Source organism: Coenobita brevimanus, chromosome 97 (genome assembly GCF_032717465.1).
Source record: "Coenobita brevimanus isolate Jiangsu-jjx chromosome 97, ASM3271746v2, whole genome shotgun sequence".
In the NCBI taxonomy this organism is placed as follows: Eukaryota; Metazoa; Arthropoda; class Malacostraca; order Decapoda; family Coenobitidae; genus Coenobita; species Coenobita brevimanus.
In genome coordinates, this window is record NC_137050.1 from 5644402 (window position 1) to 5658000 (window position 13599).

General features: G+C 38.8%; 1 protein-coding gene across 1 annotated transcript; it reads left to right on the forward strand.

The window, feature by feature from the left end:
• The first annotated feature begins 228 nt into the window (after positions 1–228).
• Positions 229–10148, forward strand: LOC145413835 (uncharacterized). Its single transcript, XM_080283500.1, has 5 exons — positions 229–300; positions 3369–5554; positions 7028–7189; positions 7554–7793; positions 8882–10148. Exons 1-5 carry the CDS (start codon positions 229–231, stop codon positions 9090–9092), a joined length of 2871 nt encoding a protein of 956 aa, XP_080139626.1. The 3' UTR covers positions 9093–10148.
• The last annotated feature ends 3451 nt before the right edge of the window (positions 10149–13599 follow it).

A 13599-nucleotide genomic window follows, 5' to 3' on the forward strand; every position in this document is an offset into this window, starting at 1 on the left:
TTATGTAATTGTTAGCAAACAAATCCTGACTTAACCGTTTATTGGCTGTACGCTATGATAAATATCAACAGTCTTTAGCCTCTAATTACATCACTAATTACATATATCAAGTGTTTTGATAACCGTTCCAAGGTGGAGATAATTGTGGATCGTCACTCGCAGACACATGAAGCACTGCCCAGCTGCGGAAGGAAAAGAAGCCGAACGACGAGGGTTGGAGGCGTCAGCATGAATTTTGATATTCCAGACTGGGGAGGCACTGGAGGTTTCTCGTATGATCTGGATGTGCCAGAGGCTCGGGTACGAAGTCTGTTATAGAAATGAATATAACATTAGATTTAAAGCATGAAGTTTGAAGGTCCGGCTGGTCAGTGGTCGTTGGATTGGCCCAGAATTTAGTATTTTAGGATTTTTTTGTGGGTGATTTTTCGGTTTTCTGTAGTTGTGCGAGTCTGTGATTGTTATATGTTGTGGGATGAAGTTCATAATTATTTTTAGAAAATGAGTGGTAAAGATATGAGAGCTACAAGCCTCAACATCAACAGTATACGGTAATGTTAGTGAAATTATTATTATTATTTTTTAATTGCACAAAATGAACATGATCATCAAAGTAATACATTTAAAACTTTGTGAAAATGTGTAATTTTGTTTGAGTACTAATTATAGGGTCTCATGAAGTTTCCAGGCAAACCAAACCTGACAGAACTTAATTATGAAAGCATATTCTTGAGCTTAACCTGGACATCATGGTACTGTATTTTATGTCACCTTTTCTTTCCCAGCCATCAAAATAGTCCAGAAAAGTGGGAAGAGCATTCACAGGCAGTATGTTGTGCCAAAAGAAGGAACAGATTATATATATATATATATATATATATATATATATATATATATATATATATATATATATATATAAATCCATATAGAAAGTTAAGAATGAAAAAAAATTATATGAGCCAGGTTTTGGCAGAACTATGCTCTTATGTCTGTCTGTCTGTAGTTAGATGACATACTGTGGTAAGGGGTTGCCCTTTGTCTTTGAGTTAGTTTGATTTTCAAAAATTTTGGACTAAACTAATGTTAATGCAAGGTAGCCATTCTTTGGTCCCATCTTTGATACTCATCAAAGGATCGTTTATATGCCTTACAGAAACCAAACCAAATGGCATCTTATCAACCAGGAAAACCACATCCTTCAGTCATTACCTGGTCGTTAAAGAAAAGTGCTTTGGCATTTCTTTGAAGAAAATTGCTTTGGTGTTATTGAATACTACTGGTGCTTATTGGAGGAAAATTTGGGAGTTATTTTTTAGCCTAACAGTGCCAACTTAACATAATTTAGGATATAAATGTTGCAGGTTGCCATATTTTATATAACAAATCTAAATAATTATACACAGTAGGATCAGTTTTTAAACTGAGCTCTATCAATATTTTCCTTTAACTTGTACCATGTATATTTAATGTTTGGCACTTAAGTGGAACGTGGTGAGTTTTTAAAAATTTTGAGCTTTGTTCAAATCTCCTTCTTCTTCCATGTGGTCAAGTTCACTTTCAGTTTACACATCGTAATCCTTTTTATCCATCTTATCTGGTTTACATTTTGTAAAGTTAGGCTAGGTTGGGTTAGATCAGGATGGCTTGGTATGCCTTGCCAGATGGAATAATACTTGGAGCTGTTTGGTGGAATGGATTGACTATGGATAAAATTACGGTAAGTTATGAACGTTCAAGTACAGTAGATGGCGGCACTGTGATAATAGAGTGTACCCAAGTGCTGTGTGCGAGAAGACTGGACATTATTTGTCCATCTCTTTGTGTTATGGTAGGTGGTGGTGACCATCATATATTCCCATCATGTACTGCCACCTATTTCTTCCTTCATCTCCATCATTCATTTTGTGTGTCTGCCCTCCTTTCTTCTTAGTCTTCCCATCTTTCTTGTCGCTTTTTATTACTCTTCTTTCCTTTTCAGGTGGCTTTACATTGAGTGACAAGCCTAATGGTTTCCTGGAAGCCAGGAGACCATTTACAGCACTAGGTGGTAACCATATAACCAACCAACACATATTCCATACGTGTCAACAAGTGGGTTGGTGGAAGGTTAATGCCCCTCCCCGTAAAACAACTAACTCTAAGACAAATGGCCTCCCCTTGTGGGATTATGGTGTCTGGCTATAGGTAGATAGATAGATGAGTTAGGAATGTAGTTCATCCATCCACCATCTTTTATTGTTGCATAAGGAGTGTAGAAGCCTGGAGCTGAGTCATTTAGTTCAGATATTAGCGAGTGATGTGTTTCTTTTCCTTGAGCAGTGTTGTGTGAATGATAAACCCTCACCGATGCACGAATTTAAACCCATATGGGTCACATGCAATGAAAGCATCATGGCGTGTCAGACAATGATGTTATTTGTTGGTTATAATTGGCAGCACCATACTGTATTGTAATGCAATTCAAGCTGTATCCCCCACCCCACCTCCCTCATTTCTAAGAAATGCAGTTAACAAGCCATTGTCAAAGCACAAGATTACTATTACCGTATCTCCAAAGTTCAGTTTCATATAGTGGAAATTGTGTGATGTGGTTTCATTGAAGCCTGGCAAGCTCACTCTCTCTCACTCTCTCTCTCTCTCTCTCTCTCTCTCTCTCTCTAGTTATATATATATATATATATATATATATATATATAATTAAGTAATGATGGTAAAAGAGTATGTGATAATTTAGTGGTTACTGTTGTGTCTAGATATGCAGTTTTTACTGCAACCAAGAAGGAAGCAAACCCACATATGAAGATTATAATTATGATGACATAGTACTGTACTCCTGGTAGAGCCTACTAACTCGTTAGGTAGATGTGGGGTAGGAGAAAGAAGGCAGGTGCACATTAGTGTTTTGAAAGATGGACATGTTGGTTGGGAAGTGTTCTTGTGCCATTGGTTTTACTTAGTGATCTGAAACCATGATTCAGAGTGAGGGAGAAGTGTCACAAGCTTGAGCTGTAAAATGAGCTTTCCAAGAGCAGGAAGCAAGATAAGAACAGCTGGGCAGAGTAAGCTTTAGTATCAGTGGCTTGGAACAAAGAGCAGAAGGTATAGGTGTGGTGTGGTGGAGATGAAGGGTGAATAGATGGAATGCAGGGAAATGTTTTAGATTGAGAAAGGTGAGGTAAGTATGGGCAAGGAAAATTAGTAGTTTAGAGCATGAGAGGGGGTGTAGAAAGATTAAACAGCTTGGAGATTTGTCATTGCCATTTTTGATTGAGAGAGAGAGAGAGAGATCATTAGAATGTTCCATCCTGTTTTAACTGGCAAAGTAACGATATACAGTACTTTGGTAAAAGATTTGTTTTAATTTTCAGAAACTGAGTTTCTGTCTGTCTGAGCAAAAATCAGTCACTGTGAAGAAAACTGATAAAGGCAAGCTTCAGGAAGACATTGAAGGTTTGCAGAAAAGCACATTCAGTAAGAAGAGAAAATCCTGTGAAGCAGATTCAAATCTCATCTTTAAGAAAAAAAGGAAAAAAGGAAATGTTAAATCACTTCCTCAGGGGGTACCCTCCACAGCAACCCAAGTAACAGATTGCCAAGAAATTACATCTGTTAATGAAAATGGTGGTCATATAAGGTCAGATGTGAAAAGCAATGCTCCTTCCTCAGAGAAATGTAATGCCTCTCCTGTAATACAAAATGTTCAGATGAAGAAGAAGAAAAATAGAAACAAGTACAAAGAATTGCATATCAGGCAGATGGACGAGAAAGGAAAGAAAAAATTGGGAAAAGAAAAATGTGATGGTTCCAGGAATAAAGAAGACAAACTTGTTAAATCCAGGTGCAAAGATGAGGGAATGCTAAGTTCTACCATTGAGGATGTAAAACCCAATAAAGTTAAAGTGGAAGATATACAAGATGTACATAATATTCATAAAGGAGAGGATATTAAAGGTAAAAATATATCTCAGGGTAAGGAACCTCTTCATTCTGATTGCAGGAGTGCTTTGGAGAGAAAAAGAACTAAAAAGAAAAAGAAAAGAAAGATTGATGCTGTTGGATGTCCTGCAGAACACGAAGGAAAGTTGATGGGAGAGAAAGCACAAAAGGCTGAAAGTTTGACAGAAAAGAAGAGAAAAGGAAGTACAGACAATGAGACACACTTGATAAATGGAGAAATTCAGTCAAAAACAGACAGCCTTCCAAAAAGGAAAAAGAGAAAGAAAGATAAAACACAGACTAGTACAAGCACTTTTAATGCATGGAGCCAGGCAGAAGACCTTATAAATTTAGAGAGTAATAAATCAGAAAAAAATACAAATATAGTTAGAGGAAAAAAACACACAGATCAATCAGAAAAACAAGATGTGCCTGTAGAAGAGATGAAAAAGAAAAAGAAGAAGTCAGAGAGTAATACTGATGTGGGAAAGAACACACAAACGTATGATCCAACAAACCAAGATATGATTAAGCAAAAGAAGATATCAGAAAATAATACAAATGTAATGGAAGAGAAAGGACAAACTAAAGAATCAACAAGTCAAGCTATTTTTGCAGAGAAGAAAAAGAAAAAGAGAAAGAAGAAATTAAAAAATAATACAGTTGCAGTGGAAGGTTCAGGTCCAACAGAAGACTCAAGTCAAAATTCATTAACGGAGAAGAAGAAAAAGAAGCTGCCTAAAAGTATTGAATACCAAAATAATTTAGAGAAGGAAAACAATACTCTGAATATTACAGTAGCAAAAGTAGGGCCAATAAATGGACCTTCTGACTCTGGAGATAATAATAAATCAGCAAAAAAGATAGTTGAGTCAGGAAAAAAAATATCTGAAAGTATAAACAATCACGGTAAACTGAAGATGAAACTATTAAGAAACAAAGAAAACCCTGTTAAAGCAGCAGTCCAAAGTGTAGCTGAAAATAAGAATGTAAGCACAAAATCAAGAAAGAAAATGAAGAAAAAGGAGGAGGAAAATGATAGTGATGAAACACTTGTGTTTGGCAGTGATGTGGAGAAGAGTTGTGACTCAAAGCTCATGTCAGACTTGGACACAATGATAAGGCAACTGAAGTTCAACAGATTCCAGCATTATACAACACCAGATGGCAAAACCAAGCTTAGTAAGAAACAGGGTCATGTTCTGGTGGAGAATAAAGATGATGAGGAAGAAACTGATGATGATTATGACAGTGAATGGGAAAATGAGGAAGAAGAGGGAGAAAGAGTTCAGGGAAGTAAGAAGAAAGAAAAGAACACTGCTACCAGCCTGACAGATAAAACTGCAAGTGCACCAAGTCCCACATCCAGAGAAAATGCAGCACATAAGAGTGACTTCAGTGATGAACAGAAGCAAAGGATGGGAGAGACTGCAGCATCTAACACTCTAACTTCAAGTGTAAAAAAAATGAGTCCATCAGTCAAGGAAAGGGTCAAGTTTGACAAGAAGAAACTGAGTCAGCTCCTTGATGAGGCCAGAGAGTTAGAAAAACCACCAAAACCAGTTGTTGAAACCCTGAAGGAAAAGATGGAGAAGAGACTCACTGCAGCAAAATTTAGGTGAGAGAAATGTTATGTAATTCTCATGTAGCCAAGTTGTATATATTCATCTTCTCTATGATGGTATACCAGAATCTTAAGTAAGCAGTTTAGTACGATACCATTATTTGGCAAGTACAGTAATTCATATAGATTTAAGATTAGCTAGAAAGATACTGTAAAGAACAGTTTTTAAAGTAGTAAATTTATCATAAAAGTGCTTTTATACATTGACTAACAGTATCATTTGCCAATGATTTTACGTACATTGCACGATTCCAGGTCTTGAGAGCAGTAGGAGCTTATCTCATAAAATTAGAGAGCACTTTGAAATCAGCCTTAAACCATTAATCCAACAGTATCAATTTTCACTGGGTATACTGTACTCTCATGGCCCCTCCCCATGCTTCATCACAGTTCCAGATGATCCCACCCATATCCTTATTCCCCATGCCCATTTTGTTACTGTATCCTTGACATTTTCATTCATAGAGGATATTAGACCATTCATCCTACAGCTCCCAATTTCACCGGTATACTTTTCTGCCCCACCCCAACTCTCCATCAGAATTACATCCCATCCTTTCCATTGCCTACCATGCCCATTTCTTTATCTCTTCCCCCTTTTGATGGTTTTGTCGTGCAATGCAGGTCACATGCCGATAGTTAATAAACATGCTTTTATATATATATATATATATATATATATATATATAGTAACTATGTGCAGGCAGTTTCATCTCAAGTAAGAACTGGGGCATCTCCCCTGTTAGTCACCCATCTATCTTGTGGAGTACTTCAAACATCAGAACAAATGAGAAGAGTTTTGTATCATCCAGTCTGTTTGTATATTGCATAGATCATTAGTACATCACTTTAAGTCATTTAAACACACCAAACAATGCAGATACAGATTTCTGTTGAAGTTATGGTTAGTGTTGATATACTTACTGATTGGAGTATTTTGTGGTGATAATTTTGCAATTAAAATGTTAGAATGTTTAACATATTCACAGATTGAATTATCTTGGGCCTGTGTTAGGTGTGCATAGCATATTCATCCATATCTATACCTGTCTGAGTAATTTGACCTGTTCCTGCTCATGATTTTCAGTACAGGTACTGGTAGTCTAGTACTGGTATATTCCATGACACTAACCATTTATGTTCTAGTATGGTTTATGTTTATGTTTGCTGTTTATTTATTTATCATTGAAAATAACTCACAGTTTCAAAATCTGAAATAAGATTATGGTTAATGATTCCTCAGAGAATTATTATTAACCCTCTGGCTTTGGATTACATAATGGACACAGTACATTGCACCTTGGGCACCAAAAATGTAAAAAACTATCACAGGAAATGTTTAAGCTGAGAAGGATGAACTTGTTGTACTCCAGCTTATGATGGAATGTTGTATTTAGCTCACAGAAACTCATGGCAGTCAAAGGGTTAGGTGATAATTAATCTCCATTTGCCCCACTTCACCTGTAGGTTTGTAAATGAGCAGTTGTACACCAGCACCAGTCAGGAGGCAGTAAAGCTCTTCAAGTCAGACCCAGCAGCTTTCTCCACCTATCACCAAGGATACCAGGACCAGGTCAAGGGTTGGCCCATCAATCCCCTCGATCTCATTGTTGACTGGCTGCGTACCAAGTGAGTCTTTCTTAGATTTTTTTTATATTACATATTTATTTCTTTGTCTCTGGATCCTACCTCAGTGCATCTTTAGGTGGGAATAACTGGTAAAAATGGTGAAAATAATATTATTTTCAGTATTTTTGTGTATATATATTTTTGTAAGTGAGTTCGATGATTGGGAAGACAAGATTGATCAAGAAGGTAGAAGGATATGGTAATTTAGTAGGAAAACAAAATACAGAAGTTGAGATAGAGAACTAACAGGATATAGCTAAAAGAGGGACACGTATACATACTGTATTTGCAAATTATGGAATGTTAACAATGTAACCTCATTTATTCCATCTAAACCCAGTCTCATGACACTGATACCTTGCAGACCAAAGGAGTGGGTGGTGGCTGACCTAGGATGTGGGGAGGCACTGCTCTCCATCCGTGCCCCCCAAACCACAGTTCACTCCTTTGACCTTGTCGCGGCGAACCCCAGAGTGACTGCCTGTGACATGGCCCACACACCCCTTGCCTCGGGTTGTGTTGACGTGGCTGTCTTCTGTCTCTCTCTAATGGGAACTAATGTTGCGGATTTCATAGCAGAAGCCAACAGGATCCTTAAAGATGGGTAAGATGGCTTGTTGTGTTACTTTATGGTGGATTATTTTGAATATGAAAGTGCATTGGTAAATGTAGGTTTGCAAGTAGAGAATGATTCCGAGGATACGAGATATGATTTGGCGGCATTATATGCGACCAAGATGGTTAGAGAATCAAGTGGATTAAGGGAAAGGAGTAAAATGTGTAACATCAGGTATGAGCACACGTGAGTCGGGTTAACCCTTGCCGAGCTGCGGATGTCATATGAAACACAATGGGGGTCTACATGGGCCAAGCTTCAAGTCTCATATGAGGTATAATTTGCATTGGTTATAAAACAGTGAATCAGGGAAGGTAAACCACCTTACAAAGAATCAGCCTGGCAGGGGTTAGGAGTGTTAATGAACAATGGATGGCAGAGAGGAAGTAAGGAATTTAAATACTGTGCATCAGTTCAAGGTGGCAGGTCCAGTGTTTTTTTTTTTTTTTTTTTTTTTTTGACTTATGGGAAATTACAGTGTGCCGACACCCAAGATGTAAAATTTTTGCTAGTTTTTAGTATAAAAAAATGGTACCTTGAAAAAAAGGGGGGTGGGGCTCCACCCACTTTGCTGGAGAACAAGAGCACATTTGAAGCAAGTTGTGGGTGAGAACAGTAAAAATCCATGAAAAAAAGTCTTCATTAACTCATTCATGGTCAGAACAATTCTAGAATTTTGTTCCAGCTAACACCAGATGATTTTAAGCTAAGAATGAGTTATAGGAGCCCGAGAATACTATTGCCATTAACCATATTCTGATCAGAACATTTCTAGTACTGTACTGTATTCTGCTTCAACTAACACCTGATGATTTTATTCATCTGAGAATGAAGTGTAGGAGAATTAATACTCTCATCATTAATCTGTGATAAAAGCAATTTTGGTACCATAGCTCTATTCCAAGTAACATCAAATGATTTTATTCATCTGCGAGTGAGTTTTCAGTGACTTTGAATGAATAGTCACCATTAACCCTCTCATAGTCAGGACATTCCTAGCATTCTGTTCCAGCTAATACCAGATGACCTTTTTTCAGCTGAAAGAGTTAATCAACCTTTACCCTTCATGTCAACAGAGGTATCATGAAAATAGCAGAAGTTGAGAGCAGGTTTGCAGATACGAGCAGCTTTGTGAGTGTGGTGAAACAGTTTGGCTTCCATTCCGTCAGCAACGATGTCTCCCACCCATTCTTTCACCTGTTTGAGTTTAAGAAGTTCCGCAAGATCAAGAATAAACACATACTTCCACAGATCAACCTCAAGGCATGTGTTTATAAGAAGAGGTAGTGCTTGCTTTAACAACACATGCAGTGACATCACCATTTCACCCCTTCAGTATAATGGTAGTACTTGAGAGGAATGAGAGGAACACCTTTGCATGGTAGCACTGTTACCACAAGATATCTGTCAACTCCCTTCCTGTTCCCAGGACGAAGATGGTGAAATGCATAAGGGCAGCTTCAGCCTATAGTCTCCCGGATTCACACCCATATGAACTTAGGGACACAACTATAATTCTGCTGACACCTTTTCTGTGTTATTTTTTTATTTATTTCTACTGCCAGTGGACATTATTTGGCAGTTAGGAGATCCATCATAGCAAAGGAGTTAGCTTTTTTACAAAAGGTCTTTCCGGAGAAGAATAATCTTCTTCTTGTTGGGTTGCCCATGGTATCACTGAAGTGGAACACAGGAACAACGGGGGAAAGCGACTGTCGTAAATGGATCTCTGGTGAGGAGATTGGCACCCTGGCCCACATCCAGTGGGCAAGGTGCCCCATGACAGCAGCAACTCTTGGACACCACACTCCACCAGGATGGGATAGTTGTGATGTTTTTGCTCCCAGATCCCTTGGGAGATGGTGCCTCTGCAAAGAGGGATCCTATCATCACTAGAATCATCTTGTACTAGCAAGAATTGGCTAAAAAATTGTCATCATACTGAAGGGGTTAAAAGTTTTGCTATAACATATTGTAAAAAAGAACTGATTAACAAATCACGTTTTTATGAGCTTAGATTTCGTAGTATTGTATTTATATTGTAAGTATTACTGTATATGCTTTTATACTGACAGCACATGATGAAGAAATTTTAGAATGTATCTGTGATGGCTATATTATGTTTTTAGGAATGGCATGAGTATTGATAGTTCTGTGTTCTTTGTGTTTTTACTGAGAAGACAGAATGTAAAGTTGCAATATTATACTACATTTTTTAAGTGTGGGAGTCCATGTAACTTTGTGGTCAGTCGTACTGTATTTGATAAATAAGATCAACATATAGCCTTGATATTGTATATTCATTTGCTGTATTTATATAATTATTTTAATATTTCCTATGTCCTTCACCATCTTGTCTGGCAAACAACACAGAACAGTAGTTTTCCTGTTTCAGTGAGCTGTGTGCTTTATGATGACTCTAAATAATAAAGTCAAGCTATATATGTGTCTATCTGTCTGCATTTTTTTGTTTCTTTCAAGAGAACGGTAATAGATATTAACCTAATTCTTTTTGTATTGGGTTGGGGTGATGTCCATGAGTGCTGGGGAGGGGGGAATGGCAGTTGCTCACAATGTGATGGCATGATTTTGTTAGAAATCGCGACGCACAAAAATGTGCAAAAGTCATTTTTCGACTTTTTCATCAACATTTGTCATTTGTTTTCGTTTTTGAAGGCTTCAACATGCTTGCATGCGTCAACCTTGGTCACCTAGGTGGCTGTCCGTGTTGCTTAATCTCTGGCAGCTTCCCTATTTAGTCCCATAACCCTGAGGTCACACTGCATGACCTCGTCACAGGTCTTTTTCGGTCTACCTCTTTCTACCCTACCCCCAACGTTAACACTTCTCACTTTCTGCACCCAATTATCATCCCCCATCCTCTCCACATGCCCAAACCATCTCAGTCTACCTCTCCCCATCACAACACCAATATACTCCAGTTCCATCCTACCTCTCAACTCTTCCATTGTAAACCTAGCCCTATCAGGCCTTGCACTCAAGGATGCATTGCACATCCACCTAATCATTGCCATTTCTGTACCTTTGAGCTTGCGAATATCCTCTTCCTTCACTGCCTAGGACTTCCTACCATACAGCATTACATTTCTAACACATGCTGCATACAAAGATCCCTGAGCACGGAGGGAGAGATCTCTCAATGTCAGGAGAGCCAACAGCTCCCTGAACTTAATTCCAGCCACTCCATATCGATTATCATTGTGAATAAAAATTTCCAATTTTAATTTCTTCATTAGCAGCAAGGAGAGACTCCCACAAATTTTTGCAGGCTTTCACTTTTGTAGTTATATGTGATGAGGTGTAGATTGAGATGGTTTGGGCATGTGGAGAGGATGGAGGGTGGTAGTTGGGTGCAGAAAGTGAGAAGTGTGAACATCAGGGGTAGGGTTGCGAGAGGCAGACTGAAAAAGACCTGGGACGAGGTCATAGAGTGTGACCTCAGGGATAAGGGACTGAATAGGGAGGCTGCCAAAGATAGAACAGTTTGGAGAGCTGCCATTAGGTGACCAAGGCCGACGCATGCAAGCATGTAGGGATTTTTATAAATGATACAGTTCCAGTGTATTTTCTGTGCTGGTGGTTAAAAAGAGAAAATCCTTGTTACCCTCTGTTTCAAGGTTGGTATATCCAAGGCAGGTCAACCAGTCTACAGATTGAAGTTATTTTATACCACATCTGTACTTGTGCTGTCTCCTTTCCTAACAGGCTTTGGCAGTATGTAACTTGCACTGCATCAGGCACATCATGAGGAAATCAAGTCACCCCCTACTCTAGGTTATAGCGGAGTGAAGGGAATTCTGTATTTCAGCTTTGGTGGGTCATAGAGAGAGGTGCTTCATGATGAAAAATTTGAACACTAGTACCTTTAGGATTACTGTACTGAGAATGTTACACTTTTTAAATGAATTTTTAAGTACAATATGCCAGTAGAGGCCAAGAAGATGAAAGTATGGTAATGTTATGCATCATAGGGTTATGTTCTTGGTGGCTTTTGAGGTTTTGTAATACCACATCCTTTTTTATTTATTCTGCATGTTACACTGCTGTATCTTTATGTATGTTAGTGTTCCAAACTATGTCAGTTGTTGTTGTTGCTGTTGATCAACCTCAGTCTCTCTGGCTGAGCAGACCCATTAACCATAGGCAAGCAACCACAGCAGTGCTCTGAGATAAATGTGGAAGTTTGGTTTGTAGGTGCATGCCTGCATTTGTGTCTCTAGCCAGTTAACAGAGGCACCATAGTGTGCCCCACTTTACCGTGTGATTGGTTATACTGGTATCAGCCAGCACTGTAAATGGTTTCCTGGGGTACAGGAAACCATTAGATTTGTCACTGAGTGTAGAGTCACCTGAACTGGAAAGAAATAAAGAAAAGGGACAGGAAAGTAATTGAAAGATAAAGGGAGGAGGGCAAATATAGAATAATAAAGATAAGGAAGTAGTAGGCAGTGCTACATCAAATGAGTGGATGATGGTTGCAACCAGCTGCCACTAACTGTTGTATTAAAATGACACACAACATGACAGGGGTTCTAGTCTCCTGTGCCGTTTAAACTACTGTATAACCCATAGAGCTTGGCTGTACATTATATGCCCATTGAAGAGCCATGCAGGCCAGTGTAGGTACCAGTACATCAATGACCTCTGTGAAGGATGCAATGAGAGAATCCATCATCACAGTGAAATTTTAAATATGTAAAAATGAATCCTGCAAATTGAGGGCTGTAGTAGTGTCACAAGAACACTAACTACCCCAGGAGCAGATGCAAGGCTCATTTACTTTTAGTCCTGCCAACTTTTTGGGTGTGTTTCTTAGATTTATATATACTGTACATATATCATCAGCCTGACCTTTTGTTTCCCATGTAGGGATTGGGTGAGATTTTATATCTATATACCATCATCATCATCATCTAACCCAGTGTTGCCCCATGGGGAGAGTAGGAGCCCAGGGCTAGGAAGTTGGTCCGGACATTTAAGATGAAAGTGACCAGCCTCACTCATCCCTGAGTGGCATTACATGAGCAATAAACCCCAACCACCCTTTGGATATAACCTGCAGTGGCTCAATCTGGCTGGAGCCCCTCAATTACCCACTAAACCACCAGGTGCCATAATCTGGTTATATGGTTACCAGCCAGCATAGTAAGCGGTTTCTTGATGTACAGAAAACCATTTAGCTTGTCACTTAGAGTCACCTGTAGATAGAAGGAAGAGGAAAGACGGAATAGGAAGGAAGGAAGAGAGGAAAAGGCAGTAACCCATGAGCAGCACTACATCAAGCAAGTGGATGGTGCATATATATATATATATATATATATATATATATATATATATATATATATATATATACACTTGTATATACAGGCGGCCCTTCACATTTGCGGATTCAACTTTCACGGGTCTTGCAGATTTGTGGAATGCCCCTCTGTGATGCCAAGATTCCGTGCATGGCCACAAAGTGTAGCAGTACGAACAATTGCGGGTCATTTCGCACCAGACCACCTTGTTCCTGTCTTTCCCTCAGTCTGTGTTCTGCCACTGTCGTGGTCGTTTTGCTGCCTCTACGCTGGCACGCTCAACCTCCCATAAGTTCGTTATTGTGTCCAATAATTGTGCTCTCACGTGTTCAAAGGTAAGAAGTGCATTGCTATGCTATAATGCCAGTGAATCAGCGTTTAATTGTGCAATTACTATTTGTTACTATTTGTGATATTTTATGCTGCTTTCAGGTCCCGGATATGGTTTATCAGGCACGGTATGTACACACTTG